At 35.0% G+C, this 19465-nt stretch overlaps 1 protein-coding gene across 2 annotated transcripts in view; it reads right to left on the minus strand.

Annotated features, from left to right (window-relative positions):
- Positions 1-10627: 10627 nt before the first annotated feature.
- The window catches only part of LOC149791906 (homeobox protein Hox-B1b-like), a 44847-nt gene continuing 36009 nt past the window's right edge, over positions 10628-19465 (minus strand). For both annotated transcript variants that reach the window (XM_089970422.1, XM_089970421.1), the window contains one exon: positions 10628-17733. In XM_089970422.1, the coding sequence (XP_089826548.1) occupies positions 17414-17733 (320 nt within the window). In that variant the 3' untranslated portion in view covers positions 10628-17413. The remainder of the gene's footprint in view (positions 17734-19465) is intronic.

Genomic DNA, 19465 nt, shown 5'->3' on the forward strand with positions numbered 1-19465 from the left:
CTTTGATAACATCTCATCTCTAAGGTATCAATTCTTCTCTCCAGTTCCGCTGTCAGTGTTCATGTCTCGCTTGCGTACAGGAAGGTGGACATGACGAAGGAGCGCATCAGCTTGATCTTGGACCCAATCGTGATGTTGTCCTTCCAAATAAGCTTCAGCCTAGCCAGTGCAGCTGTTGTTTGTGCAAAACTGGAAAGAGCCTTAGATTTTGTAACCTTCATCAGATACAATAACACCTAGGTACTTGAAGCCTGTCACTGTGCTCAGCTTCTGCCCATTCGCTCTTATTTCCTTCTGGATGCCACTCGTGTTGTTAGTCATTAGTTGGCCTTTTCAGCACTGATCTACATCCAAAACCTTAGTGATGCTTTACTGAGACGGTTAACTAAGGTTTCCAGTTCTTGTTCTTGGGGTCTGTTCTTGGACCTGTTCTCTTCATTCTGTACACGCAGCCGCTTTCAAGTGTCATAGATCATCATCCAGTGTCTCACCAATTGTACGCTGATGACACCCAAATATACAAATCTAGCCAACCAACTGAAGTTGAGGCTACCATCCAAGGTGTAGAGAGGTGCATTTCTGATGTGAAATCATGGATGACATGTAACAAGCTGCAGATGGATGATGACTCTGTCATTCACATCCTTTACCTCAAACAATAAATATCAGCAACGCCAGGATTAAATTCACACAATCAGTACGAAACCTAGGTGTTACTCTGGACAGTACTCTCACATTGCACCAACATGTCATGAACATATGCAAGGCAGCATATCTTGAGCTGAGACGCATCAGCTCAATTCGCAAATATCTTTCAGTTGATGCCACTAAAACACTTGTGTGTTCATTAGTACTTTCAAGACTGGACTATTGTAACTCAATTCTGTCTGGTTCATCACAATATCTACTCCAGAAACTTCAAAAAGTTCAAAACACAGCTGCTTAGATCATACTTAGAGTACCACGATCAGAGCACACCTCCCCGCTGCTCTGTACCCTACAATGGCTATCCATTCGATCCAGAATCAAACACAAAATTTGTTCTCTATGCTACGTTTCACTGTCGGACTCTAGTCCAACATACCTATCCGATCTCACCCATGTGTATACACCAGCAATATACTTACGCTCCTCTTCTGACAATCGTATACTCATTATTCCCACTATGAAAACAAAGTCATATGGACAGCGTTCTTTTGCATACGAAGGCCCAGCAACGTGGAATGAATTGCCCACTGAATTTAGACACAAAGACACAGTGATCACATTCAAGAGGGCTCTCAAAACTCACTTATTTCGACTGCAAGAACAAACTTAAAGATCTAATAATGTTTCCTACCTTAAATATTCTCAGCATGTTTTTTATTTTTTAATGTTTTTTTCTTATTTCATGGTGTTTGTTTTTGTAATAATATTATTATATGTTTTTTTATCTTAAAGGGGTTGTCTAATATTGTAAAGCGCTTAGAGCTTCTAAAGATTAGGCGCTATACAAAGTCCTCGTTATTATTATTATTATTATTATTGTTCATCTCCTGCTAATACATCGATATCACCACTGATGTGTATGTTGGTGATTGTGTTGCCTTCAACGCTGTCACTGTCCTCTTGGCTTCCAAGGCATCTGACAATCCTTCTCAGGTAGATATTAAAGAGAGTGGACGAGAGGAGATACTCCTGTCTGACTCCCATTGCCGTTCTGAAAAAGCTCTTATATTGCCATTGATGACTACTTCGCTAGTCGCCTTGCCATAAAGTTTATCTATGGCGCTGATTAGTTATGCGTTTATGTTTTTATCTGCATGGTGGCCCGCAAAGCAGCATAATTTTTTGAGCCTTCTTGAAGCCAATGAAGATATGATCGAGGTCATGTTGATGCTGCAGATACTTTTCACAGAGGATTCTATGGTCGAAGATCTATCCTATAGTGTTACATACTTCTCTGAATCAGTCTGTTTCGGCAATGATGCGTTCCGCTTGAGAATTCAGTATATTGAGGATGATATTAAGAATAAACATGCGTTGATGACTGATGAGGCTGATTGTTCGGTAGTTCTGGCTGCTGTTTCCCTTTCTTAGGGAGAGTGATGATCAGATACTGGGTCCATGGGGTAGGCCATTCTCTTGTTTGCCTAATTTTGTTGCAAATTGTAGTGAGGACATTTATCACAGAGGTTCCTCCGGCTTAAACAAGCTCTGTTGATATAGTATCTACCCAGCTGATATCCCTTTCTTCGGTGCCTTTTATTATGGCCTCTACTTCTTCCCTGAGAATCTGTTGGTCAACCTCAGTTGGAGTCAGTTTAGTAAGTTTTGTGTCCAGACGTCTTCTGGTTGGTTAGCTTAGATCAGTAAGAATCGTTTTGTATTCAGTGAGACTCTTTCCAACCTTGTCCTGGATCCTGGTAGATCTCGTCTGTTTCTCTTTTCAGGTTATTCACCAAATGACATCCCTTTTTACTATTATTCTGGTTCAGGCTTTTCTCGAATTCCTTACATTGGTCCTGTAACCAGTTTCTCTCTCTCTCTCTCTCTCTCTCTCTCTCTCTCTCTCTGTCTCAATCTTTCTCTCTGATTTTGTTGTTGCCAAGATTACTAAAACAGCATTTTTCTCTCTCTTTTTAAGCTCTTCTAAATTCTGTTGTTAATCTCCCTCTATATTTCTGCTTTTTCAAGGTCTCTCCGCTTCCTCCTCAATTTTGTCTTCAAAGCACAGAGGTCGAGAATATCTGCTATGATCCAGGGCTTATTTATCGTACGATGTTTACTTAGGATCTTGCTGGCTGTGCCAATTACTACCGTGTTGAATGTGGTCATCAAGGAGTCTGTGTTTATTTAGTAAGCCCTCGGAATTGTAATTGTTGCGAATTTGCCGCCTAGTCTTGCAACACATGTTTGTGCCACGCATGGATTGTTAAGTGTTTCAAGTTCAAACCTGATCCTAACCTGGCTTGGCTCTTTTCACTTCCTCGGACCAAGTTTGATAATCATCATTACCAAGTCATGGTCGTTTCCTGTGTCAGCTCCTGTGAAGCTACGTGTTTTGGGAATGCTGACGCTATACCGGTAGCGCCTCTACATCAAGACAGTCAATCTGGTTGTGGCCGTTTCCGTCTGTGCCAATTTCAACATATAAATGATTTGTGTTGGCCAAGGGTGTTCGTTAACACTAGGTTAGTATAGGTGCCAGTGTCTAGGAGCTTTAGTCATCTCTCACGGGTATGTTCATTACCGCATGGACCACATACTTCTCACCAGCACGCCTGTTCTTCGTCTCCTTTACATTTCACTCTCCTTGAATAACTAGAATATCTTTCTTGGGTGTCTGGTCAATGAGTGTTTGAAGCTACTGGCTTGGACAATAGTTTAAAACGGAGTTGCAGAGCTGACAACCCATTATAATTACCATTCAACTAGTGAAGGCTATTATATTATATTGGGGAATTACAGCTGGTTCTGATTTTAAGGGGCACATAACTTGGAGATAAATAGAGAATACTTACACCTGTTTATCAGGTTTCACACAAATATTTCACGAGAAGTGAAAAATTCGTATCGTCAGGATTTAAATATATCCTTAATTAATAATTAAGGGTAGGAGTTTGAACCTAGCCAACTTATAAACAGCATATTGCATATCTAATTCTTGTCTGAGATTTCGGATTATAAATTAAGATCACTATTACTTTTGACCTTGGAAGTATCATGGTTCTGCTATTTTGTCTTCGTTTTTTATATAAGGGAGATATATACAAAATTCTATATTCCTATCTTATCACCAGTCTTTAAAGGAATACATTTTAGTTGTGTTAAGCTAATATCTTAGAGTATTTATTTACTTAAATTATTCACTGGAATTACCTGCTCTTTAAAAAATAACATTCTAGGAAATACATTATTTTTCTGAATTTTACTTAACTTTTAACTCTCTTCTGTTACTTAGTTTAAGACCATATAGTCGTAACAATATACACAAAGGACTAATCCTTCGATTTGACTGGATTTGTTTCTCTATTCTGTGTAATTAACGGCTGCATTGCCACATCGACAAAACGAAATTCCGATATTATACAATAAGCTTGGGAAAGCCAAATTTGACAAATAGTGTATTTAAAAAAAATTAAAGTATGTTTACATACAAAAGATTAATTAAAAGAACAGTGAACGTTACTGAGGTATGGACAGTTTTCAAACATAAATAACATACTTCAGAGCGTAATATCATTAAACAACAAATTTCAATGATTGCGAGCTTCCTTGCAAGGATTTCATTTTCTGTTTTTGTTAGTATCTGCATTCAGACGTGATTGTGTGTATTGGAAAGCCTGTAGTCTATTTCGATCAACAAACTGTGTCCAGATTTCGATTATCAAATAATTTATCTTTGCAATCAATACTAATTTCTTGTTCGTTTTCAGTAGATATGTGCGGTATTTCCGCTATATCGGTTTGTTTCGGGTGGCAGGTATAGCGGTACTTTTTACTGTACCGGTCCTTAGGCAGTTTCCTTCAGTCGGCAATGTACAGAAATTTCCGACTAAATTTGTTACGGATGTATTTATATCTTTTCATTTTTCATGAGAAAATGATTACAAATTCTTGGGGGGTTTACAAAAAATTGCTTATCAAAACCTAATTTCGAATATTACAAACATAATTATATTTATGAACATTTAATCACATGTTTGGCACGTGTCATGAATGCTAACATAGCTTCCAAATAAGATGTTGTTAAAGATATTCGGGCCAAATCCAACTTTTAAAAAATTTCGAAATACAAAATGGAAAACAATATGTCATTGTCTTTATTTATATACTAAGGTATGTTAATGTGTTAATTAAATGTCTTCTTTTTTAAGATAAAGAATGGTCTATCAAATATGTTCTTGTTTCTTTTGGCAGTTTGTTTTATGTTTACTGGCCCTCTCTGATAATTATCTTGCCTGTATGTTAGTATCCCACTCAAAGTTTTTCTGCCTTGTAATATCAATAATGCAACTAGTAAACTGTAGTTTATGTCAATACTTTTCATTTGTATCAGCAATCTCTCTGATATCAGCAAAATGTGGTTTATTACTGGCTGGGGGGAGGGGAGGGGCACGATTTCCTTTCGAGCGGAGATATTGTCTTTCAGTATATCTGAAGATAATTAATTTGTTTCAAATAATTTTTTGTAATTTCGCTATGAATTAGAGCGATATATTATTTTAGCTATTTGCGAGCCGGAAATTTGAAAGAAAATCACAAGTCTTTGCCTCTTAATATTAAATTGCTGGTTCTTAATAACTAGTTTACCATGGTACGTTTTGCGTTATGTTGAATACAGGTTGTTTAGTACCCAGTTCTATTTTTCAGATATGATTGTTATGATAGTAAAAACGTCACTACTTAAACAATTGTATTACTATACGTAATCAGTTGGGTTTTATTCTTAGAATTTTTACCATTGGTAGCTGAGGGTAACGTGTATGATTTTGTATGGTTGACACCTAATATTGAATATAAACAGATCATGTAAGTCAAGCCATTTGGTAGTTTGCATGATTCATCTGTGAAACTAGTTTGAAAAGGATTAATACTTAAACCTACTTTTATTTGGAGTTCATTAGGTCTTCTTGATGACACCTTTTCACTGATTACATAAATGTATACTAGAATGTCAACAGTCCTGATATATTTTAAAATCTATTCATCCCATGGAGAGAGAGAGAGAGAGAGAGAGAGAGAGAGAGAGAGAGAGAGAGCGAATGAACTAGGATATATGTCTGAACAACATACACGATCATTAATGTAAAAGAAAGCAGTTCCGAATGTGATATCGCCACTGTGTTGATTAAAGTGGTTTAAACTTTTACCACTGATATATTATACAATATATAATAAAAATGTATATCTTAACATACATATGTTTTAGTATATATTTTCTAGCCAATTCAAACACCAGCAACATTACAACTACTGCATGTAGCACCACTACCACTACCATTACTACTTCCATAAATACTACTATCACCATGACACAACCATCATACATTCTACAAACACTACACTGTATCATACCACTAGCTTTTTGTTGGTGTGACTGATTCTGCTGTTAAATTTATGTAATTTGCATCGAAATTTGTAGAAGACTGACAGTGTTATGCAGAAGTACAAGATGTAAACACTGGGAAGGGAATACAAAAGTCACATGTATGTGATAGAATTAGATAATGTAAAAAAATATACTTTTCAACACCATCGGCTCCTAGAGAGTAGAAAAAGACTGATACCTAAAACGACGAAAAGATAACAAAACTGAATAAAATATATATTTGAAAATTTACCAATCGAGTGATGTCTTGTGTGAGTCTGAAAACAGATAACACAACTATATTCTGTTAATAATTGGTCTCCTTTGGGAGATTCTCAGGTTCTTATGAGTCGTCATCGGTTTGACACTTTACAACCGGTGATAATTTGGAGTAATGTGCAAGGCCTTACCGAGTGACAGATTATGTTTTTCATCGTTTCCCGATTGTCAGCTCGGTTTCCGATGTGCTCTGGTTCGGGCGTCCATCACACGTTTGTGGCGATAATTGGACTCCTTTCTCAGATACGTTTTAATTAAGAGACCGTTTGCACAGACTGTCGTCCTCTGGAAGACGAGAACCAGTCTTTCTTCGGCCAAAAATATTCAATTATTATATTACAGAATGCAAGGAACAGTTCTTAAAAATTCCCCAAAGCCAATTTTTAACAGTGTAAAGAAAAATACAAACGTGAAAATCAGATCTAAATAATAAATGCATATGATAAAATTACGCGAGTTTAGAAATAAAATAAAGCAAGTATTATAACGCATGTTGCTTGTTTCAAAAGTACAAAAGCAAGAGACTCAAGATGCTATATCGCGTGAAAAAAGATTAAACATACACAATAACAACGCTAGAAATGCAGTATCAAGGTTCAGATAAAAAACTGAAGTTTTATACTGTTGTCTACATTTTCACAAAATTGAATTTCTTTAACAAAACTGTTTAGACAAAAAGAGATATTCTTTTTTAAGTCATCTTAGCAAAAATTTATCCTTTAGGTCTATAAACATTTCTAAAACGACTATAAAAATAAAGAAAAGTCAATAAAATAGTTCTCAATGCACACGCGTGCATAACCAGTGCATAACCAGAATATAGTTCATTGTGTGTGTATGTGTGTGTGTGTGTGTGTGTGTGTGTGTGTGTGTAAATTTAAACACAAAGACTGGACCAGCTCAATACAGCGAAGACCATTTTGTTAGAATCTAGAGCATTACTGATATTTTTATCTTATCCTAAATAGAAATACACTGGGCTCTGAAATGACTCGGTCTCAAGTGTAAATCGCTGTAATAAATTCATTAATCAAAGACACCCTTGGGTTTGAAGAGATTAATTCTTTAACTATGAAATCAATCAATCAACAAAGACTTAAAAATAAACTAAACTTAAAGAAAGCATCAAGGTCACCGAAAAGATAACATACTAAGATATCGTATTAATCATGCTTTATCTATCTATCAATATGTGGGCAGCAATACCAAACGTTTCCATATAACGGCTGTATCTGTTTGAAAGAAGCTCCTAAATGTTCAATACATTCACGATAGCAACCTTTTACAAATTTATCTGGTACAAAACATACATCAAATTGTGTAACTTGTCAAATTAATGGTGTGCTTATACGAAAAGGAAGCGATTATTGAAGAGATTAGTATTAACACCGGGAAGACTGATACCGGGTACATTGGCTGTATTGTAGACACAACACAGAGCGGTTGTACAGTTTGACATACGTTAGATTGTGACATCTGTAAACAAAATATTTTAATGATTGATGAGTTTACTTGTTTTTATTTTTATTCAATTATCCATTTCACGCGAATGTTTGGCCCTAGCAAATTTGCTGTCTAATTCTGTAAAGGACTATTCACCCAAATTTTCATTGTCACAAACTTTCTGTTTGCAATCACCACTCATCATCCGATTTCTCCATAGTTTTCAGATATCATTATGACTGCAACCAGATTTAAAATCGCTACTTTATAATACAAAATGTATATGTTTAATGAAGAGTATATTTCCCTTGGCAATGTGTCCGTTTGTCGTGGAGTATAATAGTTGTACGATACTGTATGTGTGAAAGAGAATATCGAATAGGTCATTGTAAGTTCACTAACTGACAATTTATATGATTCAGATTGGAAACTAATTATGAAATAGTTAGGACTTGAAGTGTGCGTGTTGCTGCTTGGAGTACGAATGGCTCCTTTTTTATCAATTAAGGGATACTACAAGGCCTTCAGACCTGACATATTTTAAAACTTTATCCTGATTGGCGGGGATGGGAGGTGGAGTAAGTGCAGAATACGATAAATGAAATAAGCCCAAATATGGATATATAGATTTGAATTGCATTATAAGGCATATATAATACCTATATGAGAAAAGAAAGTATTTACAAAAGTGATATCGTCACTCTGGCCATATATTTTGCCCACTGAGATATTTCAACATTTCATTTCGGCTTATTTTGTTAAGACTATATCGTTTTTATTCAGGCATTATGGGTCTGCGGACAACACGAAAGAACCACTAACTCCTGAAACTAAGAGCTTGTAAATATGCAAAACCTTTCGTATTTCCGAAAGTGAAGACTGGACTATCGTATGTACTCCACTGAGCAGGAATATTTTCTTGGTTTTGCAAAAGCACGTGTTCGTACGTTTTTATGAAACATTGTTTGCTTAGTTCAAATTACAAGCAAGTCATATGGTAGCAAGTCGTCACAACCAAATGCACACACAGGTGTATGTCAGCTAGTCAGCGTAGGGATGCTATCGAAAATTGGATAGGAAATCGCCAGAGAGCCAAGGCGCTTACTTAGAGGCGATCATGCATGGTACATTATCTTACCAAGAAGAGGTTAGTCTGCCTTTACTGGTACCAATGCGGACAATACGTAACGTTTCTTCAGTGGTTATCTACAATACATTTTCTCTTTTAATCATAAAGTCAAGGATGCCTTGTATAATTATTTATGAACTAAAGTGGATGTTAGTAAAATTTTACTTCTACTTAAGATATGATAGCTGATTCAAAATCTATCACCAGTCGTTAAATATTCATAATAGATATTGTAGTTCATTCAAAATCTCTCACCAGTCGTTAAATATTCATAATAGATATTATAGCTCATTCAAAATCTATCACCAGTCGTTAAATATTCATAATACCCATTATCATTTCTTCAAAAGCAAGGCTGTCGAGCGCACGCGAGAGAGAGAGAGAGAGAGAGAGAGAGAGAGAGAGAGAGAGAGAAAGAATGATTGCATCGCAGGTAAAGCCATGAATAAATTTATGTTCCAACGAATCCGACATTATGACAGTGTAAGTTTGATTAGTGTAACTGTTTAGGAGACACGTACTACTATTAATTCTTACAACTACCTTTTGTATTTTCTGACTCCATTCATTGTCAAACCCAGGCCAATGATATGAAACTTTATCGGTATTCTGCTTGTGCGGAAATTTTGATGATCGAACGTTTATTGCTTGTTATCGAGAAACGTCCGTAAACCAGTGACTGATTGACAACCCATTATAGAAATCATCTCTATTTCCGAGGTCATCCAAGACATGAACTCTCTAACTGAATACTTTCATTTCCCCATTATCAAGAGATGAACTGTCTAACCTAGGACAATAATAGCCTCATCGAATGTCTCCAGAATATCCAAGAGGCCGCATTAGCTAAGTTGGACTAGCGCGTCAGATTCGTAATACAAAGGACGCGTCTTCGACATCGGTTCATGCCTGATCGGCAACATATGTGTGTCCTTGGGAAAGGCACTTAACTCCTATTTCATCGTTAATGTGTTAAAAGTGTTGTTGAGACTAACAAACACACACCCTAACAGTTCTAGGAATATCTCTAACATTTGCTTCTGTTGGTCGTTGGATATGGATAATCTGAAAATAAAATTCGTGTTATAATATTACGTGTATGGTACCCTAAACTGTTTCATGTTTGCTATCGAATCGACGAGAATGTAGTACAGTTATCGTGAAATTTCCACTTAAAGTTTCAGATAAAATAAATATTAAGATGACCCGGACTTTAAAGTATGACTAAATTCCGTCACAAACAAGTACATCTAGAGGTGTTGTGCCTCTTACGGCAATAGATTGTAATCCTATGTAGACATACCTACATCTTTCCGGACCTGACAAATATTTAGAACATAAATAAAGGCATGGAATTCAGCTTTCTCCATTTACATTAGACAAGTCGATCTTCAATAAATTCGCTACTGTATCAGGCGTTAAAATATTAATAAAACATATTGACATCCGTAAAACTGGCATGATTGGGTTTCTTCTTCAATGTACTGTTTGGCTGGAGGAACCTAACAACTATACTGCCCTTTTATACCTTTCGGCGGATGAAAAAAAATTGAAAGACTTGTATAGTTACTAAATTGTTTTCACAAGCATTTGCTGTCATGATTTGAATAAGACAACAGAGAGAATGAACAAAAGAAAAATAACAAAGACGTTGTAGAGAAAAGAAAGAAATAATAACTAAATAAATGAAGATAATGCATTCAGACTTGTTCAGAATATTTTGTGATAGTTTTCAATACAAAGAATGCAACAATCAATCGCATAACAAATATTAAGGATTTGATCAAGAATAAATCCGTGCTATTTATATCAGAGTTTGCGTTTAAATTGTCATATACTTCACATAATTATACAACAGGATAATAAATAAGACTGTTAGATCTTTTGAATTTAATTCAAACAACTTGAATACAAGAAAACGATTTGAGCAGAAAACCTGTTATATAAATACCTGATGCACAATGTTGTAAATTCACTCCCATCAGACTAATCGAAATACGTTAACATCTTAAAATCGTCAGTATTATTTAATTTAATCCCATGCAACTATAATATATATATATATATATATATATATATATATATATATATATATATATATATATATATATATATATATATATATATATATATATATATATATATATATATATATATGAGGGTTATAATTTAAGAAAAAAGTAGAGACTTAGTATATGGTCAATCTTATTATTTCTTCCGCATCTTAGCATATTTTAACATATTACATCGTAAGCAATAATTCTTGAAAAATAAACTTAATGCGACTAAAAGGTCAAGTTCTAATTTTATTACTCTGGCACTGAATACCTTATTTATACCAAAAGCATATGTGAATTTGTAACAAATCAACGTTGTTAAAAGAATCCTTAGATAAGGTCCGTCAAATTTTCTCATATTCTTTGTAGGGGCGCGGGATGGAGGATAACTGGAATAATATTTATGCTCTGATTTGTAGAAAACAACAAGTAAATCCATCATACTAGTTTAGAAAAAAATCACATCCCCCAAAGCCACCCAACGAAATTTAAAACGGTCGGTTGTTTAGCTTATGATTAAAAAAACGAGGTATATAATTTCTGTTTCAAGTTACAAATTCTATATTATTTAATTGTTAATCCAAAATAAAATGATCGCAGCACCACACGCTGTATGTCAATTCGATTTTTCTGTAATTAAAATAATGAAAGTCACAAACGTATTTGACAATAATGCAAAATGTATTTAGCTCATTAAGTACCAAAAAACGGCACAATTACAGCTAACAAACAAATACAAAATATATGCCAATGCATTGATTCGACTATCACACACATATAAAATGGGCAAATATAAGGATCAAGTAACAAAACACCCATTGTTTTTACACACAAAAAGAGACAAATTTCAATTGGAGAAGTCTTTATATTTTCTGTTATAATGTAGAAATTTATTCCGATCGGATAATATACATTATCGCTACACTGAAGGACACGAACATTCAAATACAGAAATGTTAGGATATTTTTCTGTTGGAGTATGGACAACTGTATACAAATATTTGGTTATTCATAGTCACTAATTTCCAAACTATACATGTGATAAGGCTTGTAATTTAATTTTATGTCCACTTTTTTCAAAATGAAACAGACGAATATTGTGTTCTTCGATTCAAAATAATGTTACTGTGAGAAATATGCAGTCCATTAGTAGAAGCCGGCACGGACAAACCTTCCTAATAACAACCAGGTGCCATTTAGGTCTAGCGATTGGATAACTACTGCCAGATTCTGGATACATTTTATCACTGCTTTTCAAAAACTCAGTCACATGTCTCCATATCTTTTATTCTTATTCACTAATAGATCCTTTAAAACACTCCATATACCCCAACTTTATAAATCTCTCATGGAGAAGTATGACTATATTAGCTCTCGAACCTGGTATATCCATACCAAAAATAACAAAAGTCTAAAACCACTAGCAGTCAGGGTTTCCAAGCCTATTATTCTGCACATTCGATTCATCTGTTGATGTAGTACCACTTGCAATTACAATAAAGGAACTCGAAGTAATATCCTATACATATAAGTATGGTTGGATTACATGTACTGCATCTGTTTATAGTATGCGTACAGTATCAATATGCACCGGAAGATGGACTTGAACAAAAATAACAAAATCAAAAAAGTTATAACTTTGAACAACCTTTGAGGAATGATAGTATACTTATATGGGATTTTATATTTGGCCATTCAGTTTATATTTGCAGGCGTATTTTGAGTATCTATAAAAAAAATGTTTGACTTGGTCACTGCAATAACCGGAAGTAAAGACTTACAATTACAAATCAAATTTCGTCTACAGAGAAAACATGAATGAACAAATTTCCAATACGTTTCTATCATTGCATTTCACAAAGGTTGTTCCCTTCAGCTTCATCCGCTTGTTTTAATTTTGCAATATTTCCATTCTTCACTGCACATTTACGTCGTATAAACAATATATCTAATTTGGGTCCCCATGAAAATCTGGCATCTTTGATAAGAATTTGATGGGCAGAACCAAAACGAACATCGCATGAAAGTACTAATTAATGGATATAATGCATATAAATCCCTGCTGTCACCAAAAGTAAAGAAATTCACTGAGGGTAAATGCAACGAATATTAATTTGCCATATTATTAGTGGTAAATAGAAAGAAAACAAAAACTATATTTGACTAGAACAATAATTATAAATCCATTATCAATAGGAACCATGTTGTTTCAATAATATCCCCATCTAATAAGACAATACCTGGATCATATTGTAGCCCTGTGTCTGGTAATTACAATGTTTGCTAATAACCCTACAAATGGCATAACAAAACAAAACCTGTATCATACAGTATAGCCCTGAGTCTGCAAGTTCCTAAAGACGATCTTATTTTTGATGACATTTCGTCAAACACAAAATAAATTATGCATTTGTTTCTATTGCAATGCATATCCAAACAATTATCATTACATCTTTTTATATTACCTCCTATTGAACGTAACGTTTTTGGCGTTTTGTGCAAAACAATATATATCTGATTTCCTGTATATTTGCAAAGGAACTGGACGGCCGAGCGTAAAATCTAACGAAAACGTACAAAATATATCGTTATCAATTTTCATTTATAAAAGCCTAAAGACACGATATTCTCCACCATTGACTCCCAATTTTATTGCATTGTTTAAAGATTCGATCATCATAATGTATCGTTAAGGTATTACCAGCTTATATTTTACTTTAAACCGACAAAAACGAAATAAAATAAAAATTACAAGATTTACTTACGACAGAAGGCAAAAACCAGTCTGACCGTTTTGGCTATTTTATGTACAGCATTAACGGAATTGAGTACTCTTTATATTTTGAACAAAGAATTGTAATTTGAAAAACAATCAAGCTGTTTACCTACTTGAAAATATCTTTGATGTTTTGTATATCATTAATATATGATCAGAATCCTTGGAATTTGTGGTAAGGGTAAAGGTAACAAAATTCCGTCTCATGGGTTCAAGTACTAAATATTGATATCAGATCTGGATTACAACTCCTTACTCTTGATAAAAGCTGTTGACACTGAGGATGACTGTAGGAAATATTTTCTTAGATATCTATTCACAGTAGCCGGACAGAATATTAACATTTTTAATAAACTAATTTTCCTTGGCTCTATTGTTATGCTGAGATAAAGAGGTAGATCATACGGTAGATGATATTGCATTAATGTGTCTTGATCATCTTCAAGCAAATTGAGGTTTATCCAAGTGACGTGCTCAAATCTTAGCGATAGCAAAAAGCCCGAGGTCTTATTTTCTGAACAAATTGTATCGTTATTGCCAATTTACAAGATCTTTCAGAAACTAAGGTTAACTTTTTTCATTGGCATGATCATGCTTTGAACCTCCTAATGACCGATTGTTCAAAACATATTCAGACTTGTTCTGGGACTTGTAATTATGACAGATTTAACACGACTGGTTGTCAGACTATCGTTTCCAGATATATGTGTGATGCATAAACTATTCAGCCTCGGTGCAGGAGGTCAGTTTGCGATTAAGTTGGGCATTAGGCAATCTGGACATAAAATGGTATTGATTACCGACTCAGTATGGTTATATGCCAGTGCCCAGCTACGTGGAACGAATTGCCCATAGTTCTTAAACACATGGACACTGACCTCATTAAATAATGCATTAAAACCCATCTATATTGACTACAAGAATAGACTTAAAGACTTTATAATGTTTACTTCCTTAATAATTTTTTGTCGGTGTTCTTGTTTTGTCATTTCATGGTGTTTGTTTCTTGTAATCTTGTCGCTGTATATACTTCTATGTGTTATCTAATATTGTAAAACGCTTAAAGCATCTAAAGAATAGGCGCTATACTAAGTACAGTTTATTATTATTATTATTATTATTATTATTTGTTGTCATAAAAGAGTGCCTTGGGGTCAAACTTATAAACGTACACTCATCCAGACATCAGATTTGTAAATCGACAGTAATTCGTTCACATTTAGTAAATAACTTATACATTTATTCCACGCTATTGCCCGTATTTCATAATTAAGATGGTAGGGCACTGCTACTGCTTATCATACATTATTTTCTTATGGACTATCTTCAACATGCATCGTATAAATTAATTCCTGACAGATGATTTTCTTCCAGTTATTAGAGATTTCATTGCATGCAAGTAGAATTCGGTGAATGAACAATACCGTGAAACCTTGTACATGCGACATACCTTGATCAGTTCAGTGGTCTGAGTATAAATTTCGGCCAGCATTACTTTGGTTCCAGCAATGAAGGCTTAAATTGTGTGCAACAATCATAACGGTAAACCAAATGTGCATTAATCTACTAGTTGTGATTGCATTGCTGCCGACGATCGTTGGTATGTTCTAGTTTTGTTTTTCAAGGATCCAATGTATGATGAATTTGGAGACTGTAACCATTTAAGGAACAATGTGTTGTTTCAAGATGGCACTGGTATTTCCAATTGACACGCTGAGATTTTATACAATAATTCACGTAGCACCAGCACTGCTAGCACCACCACTGCTAGAACCACGAGAAATAATGATAATGAAAATAAAGAAGTACTTTAAGGGCTTTTATATCGTGTACATTTTACCACGTATAAAATATAGGCAAGGTTCTTGTTTATATGTCACAGTTTATGTCAATAAAACTTTGTAGCAGTTTAGGTTTTCAACAACGTTCTCTTCTGTTTCAGCTTTATAGAACAAGAAATTTATATAATTTCATTTTAAATCGAGAAATATGTCTTTTCAGCAGCCAGATCAATATAATCCACTACAAAAGTTCACTATTGATGGAAAAGTTATGTGACCTTCCAAAGCTGTAACATAGCTCGTAAACATTGTAGACAACAATGACAGCAGTCTTCGGCTGACAAAGGTAAGAGCGGAAATCTTAGCAATACAAATGATAAACTTTGGATTAATAAAATAATTGTATCCCGAAACTTCAGCTAAAGGCAGCGTCTTACGTAGAAGACATCTGACATTACAAAACTTTAATAAAGTACATTAACATATATGTCATTGCCATATACCTTCGGGTAGCTACCTGTATAAGAAACACAATCGATGTAGAATGTGCATTTCCCGATTGCAAATTTGAATAGTGTATTACTAGTTTAAATTACCGTGTAGATCTTAACTAGATCATGCATCGTTTTAGAATATAAATATGCTTGCCACGGAAAACAGTTTACATTATCATATTTCAAAGTCTGCATGCATCCAAATATTACACTATATTCAGTTTGTTAAACCACATTAGGCGCATCTCGAAATGTAAGTCCCTTTCTGGCACGTTGACTGTACTCTACTAGCAAATTCCTTAGCATGATATCTGCAATATCGCATTCTTTTTACGCTTTCCATTCTAATATCTTGCATATCATTGTTTGGGGGTGGGGTCTGTTTTGTGATATGCAGAGTTTTTAAAAGTCACCGTTCCGTTTCGAAAAGCGGTGCTGGTCGGAAAATCGCACTCCTACTCCTGAAATGGCTTTAGACTTCCAAGTAGAGCGATTGGTCCCAAGACTGGTCAAAGAAGTTACATTCATATTGCACAAAGACAAGCGCCTCCTTTAGACGCAGAATAACAAGAAATAAATGACGCATATAGATTCAACATGTTTTGCGATAAAAACGCACCGAGTATAAACGACAAAATTATGTGATGTACTAGAAACGAACGTGTGTTGTTTAGTACCTAGTTGAAACGATAATGTTATAAACCTTATTTATTTGAACTGTAGGGATAATTATCCTTTAAATGGTCGTGAAAGACGCTGAGTTAATATAAGCAACATCTTCTACAAGTTCTTGAATTGTTCATACAATTACCATTTAAATATATTTTGTGGTTGAAAGAACTTTCCCAATTACGGAAACTATCTGACAAATTTAAATAGTTCTGCACCAGAAAACTTGGAATTAAAGAACGATATACCAATGTTTCGTAAATACACCATTTAAAAGGGTAATTGCGGCTTGCCTTAAATACAAACGCTAAAGTACATATGTAAACATATTTTCTTTCTTCCAGGAAAGTTCTCTAACATATTGTACTAATAAAGTAATCATAAATCATGCGGGATTTCAGGAATCTATATGACATCGACAGATCAAACTTGTCGTTTTATGCAGCTCTAGAGGCAGATGTATATATTGTTATTTATCAAGGCTGATAACAAAAACCAATGATTATATGATGGTTTTCCAGAGTATGACTTAATTATAGGCTATTTAGCCCTCTTTAACACTCGTCCGAGGGACCTTCCCATGCTGTTCGAGGTCAAAATAAATGTCACACATCCCGCTTGATATGTGAACATGTCCATTCTCTAATGTCGAGAAATGGCGGAATTGCGTCGAGGATTATGCTCAAAAATGTAAATTCGCAGTAGAACCAATTTATCGAGTATCGTGGCATAATGTCATTGTATTCACACTAAGCGGGTCTATTCCCAATTGGCAATTGTCACGTGGATTAAACTGAGATTCACGCATGCGCTTTTTCTGTTTCATTCGACGATTTTGGAACCAAATTTTCACCTGTGTTTCATTGAGCCCCAACGCTGCTGCGATCTCTATTCGTCTAGCTCTCGTCAGGTATTTGTTGAAATGAAATTCTTTTTCCAGTTCTGTCAACTGTTTGTTGGTAAAGTTTGTTCTGCCCATGTTTTGATTACTCTGCTGTGTTGTATATCCAAAATCTCCAGCTTTCGGCGCAGCTGAAAGGACATAAAAATATATTTCGAAATTAATGGAAAGAACATTGTGTTTGAAAAGTTATATACTATGTCAATTCTTATTAATTTGTTTATCGGCAACCTCCTTTGTCAAAAAAGAAAGAAAAGGAATATGCCAGGCGCTATTTCAGCTACCACAAATACGGCCATATTTTAACGCTGATGTATTTTTAAATAGGTTTCTAAATTATCTTCAACCAGAAGAAAAAAGGAGCGGGAACAACAACTCTTAGTACTGTAACATAAGATGTACTACTAATCACAACACGATGGACGGTAAATACTTATGTTCGTACTACCTATATAGCCTCTACGGGCATACGCATTATCAATATAAAATATTACGAATAAACGTACCATCGATATAACGACTACCAATAGAAGTAACATCGATATAACCGTTACTGATATAATACCGAAATGAATACTAACGATATAACTGCTATCGATGTAAGAACATTCGATATAACCGCTTCTCATATAATCGGTATTATTCTTCTGAACACCCAGTTCAGCCAGTATCCATTATTTTTAATAATGCCATCAATCCTTTCAAAGTTATTACTATTGACATACGTAACTAGTCTAAAGATGTAATATCTTTATCATCGATACTGAGCTTGGAAGTTTATATTCTCTGTCATCATGTGTCAAGTCTACTTTTCTCAACAGCGACGAATGACTTTTTATTGAGGCCCAGGGTGGCAGAGTGCTTGCTTTACAGATCAGCGACATCTCACCTCTGCATAGGCTCGAGTCTCAGGCTCGGCCAACGTTTTTGTTTGAGAAGGCTTTCCAGTAGCTTCCCTTGGGTCAGTGCTTCTTCCCGGGGTTTTCCATGGATTTTCATCCACTGGATGTACTGGCAGCCATGTACAGCCAGCCTATCATGTGCTGAAAAATGGTGTTAAAGTAGCAACACAGAGAAACGACATTAATATCGATATGGCTTTGTGCTCTGGTAAGTAGGGTATACATGTTGACATTTCTTCGCTGTATTTGGAGACAGAGCCATGTCAAAAGTGAAAAGAAATTATTTAAACATACAGCAATAAAAACAGGTTCGCATTTTAGTTTCGTGTATGTGTATATTGCTTTCATTACATGTGCATAGTTTTATATGTACATATAGTGAAAAGCGATCAGAAGAAGGAAACATAAATGGCAAATTAAAATTTCTGTCTTGAATCCACCTGCCCATATGCTGTGTGTACTGCATGACCAAGCTGTGTTTTAATGGTGCCCTGATGAGAAACGCGTTTATTTTAGAGCACGGGCTGGTCGTTATGACAACCTTGTTTATGATCGTGTGACATCATTAGTTCGAGCAAAGTATAAAAAAGAGGTACTGAAGAGAAGCAAGATGGGAGACACAGAGGACCTCTGCATGTATACAGTTCATACAGTGAAGTAAGATGGAGGACATGACGCCTTCATCATTGCTCCCTGTGACGAACTATATGATTGGGATGGGGTGCATCCAATATTTTATTTTAACTATTATAGAAGTCCCACACAACCATATAGTTCGTTACAGTGGCGGCATCGTCCGGGATCTGGATTAGACATAAATATTATATTTACGACCTAAGGTTTTAGTTATTAGGTAGCATTAGTGAACAGTTGTGAGATATATTCCATCCTGTGAATTTTAATTTTTATAATTTCCAGCTTGAGTATGTTATATGTTGATAATTGCATGCTTGGTAGATTT

The sequence above is a fragment of the Sinohyriopsis cumingii genome, chromosome 9 (assembly GCF_028554795.1).
Source record: "Sinohyriopsis cumingii isolate HCF-2022 chromosome 9, ASM2855479v2, whole genome shotgun sequence".
NCBI lineage: Eukaryota > Metazoa > Mollusca > Bivalvia > Unionida > Unionidae > Sinohyriopsis > Sinohyriopsis cumingii.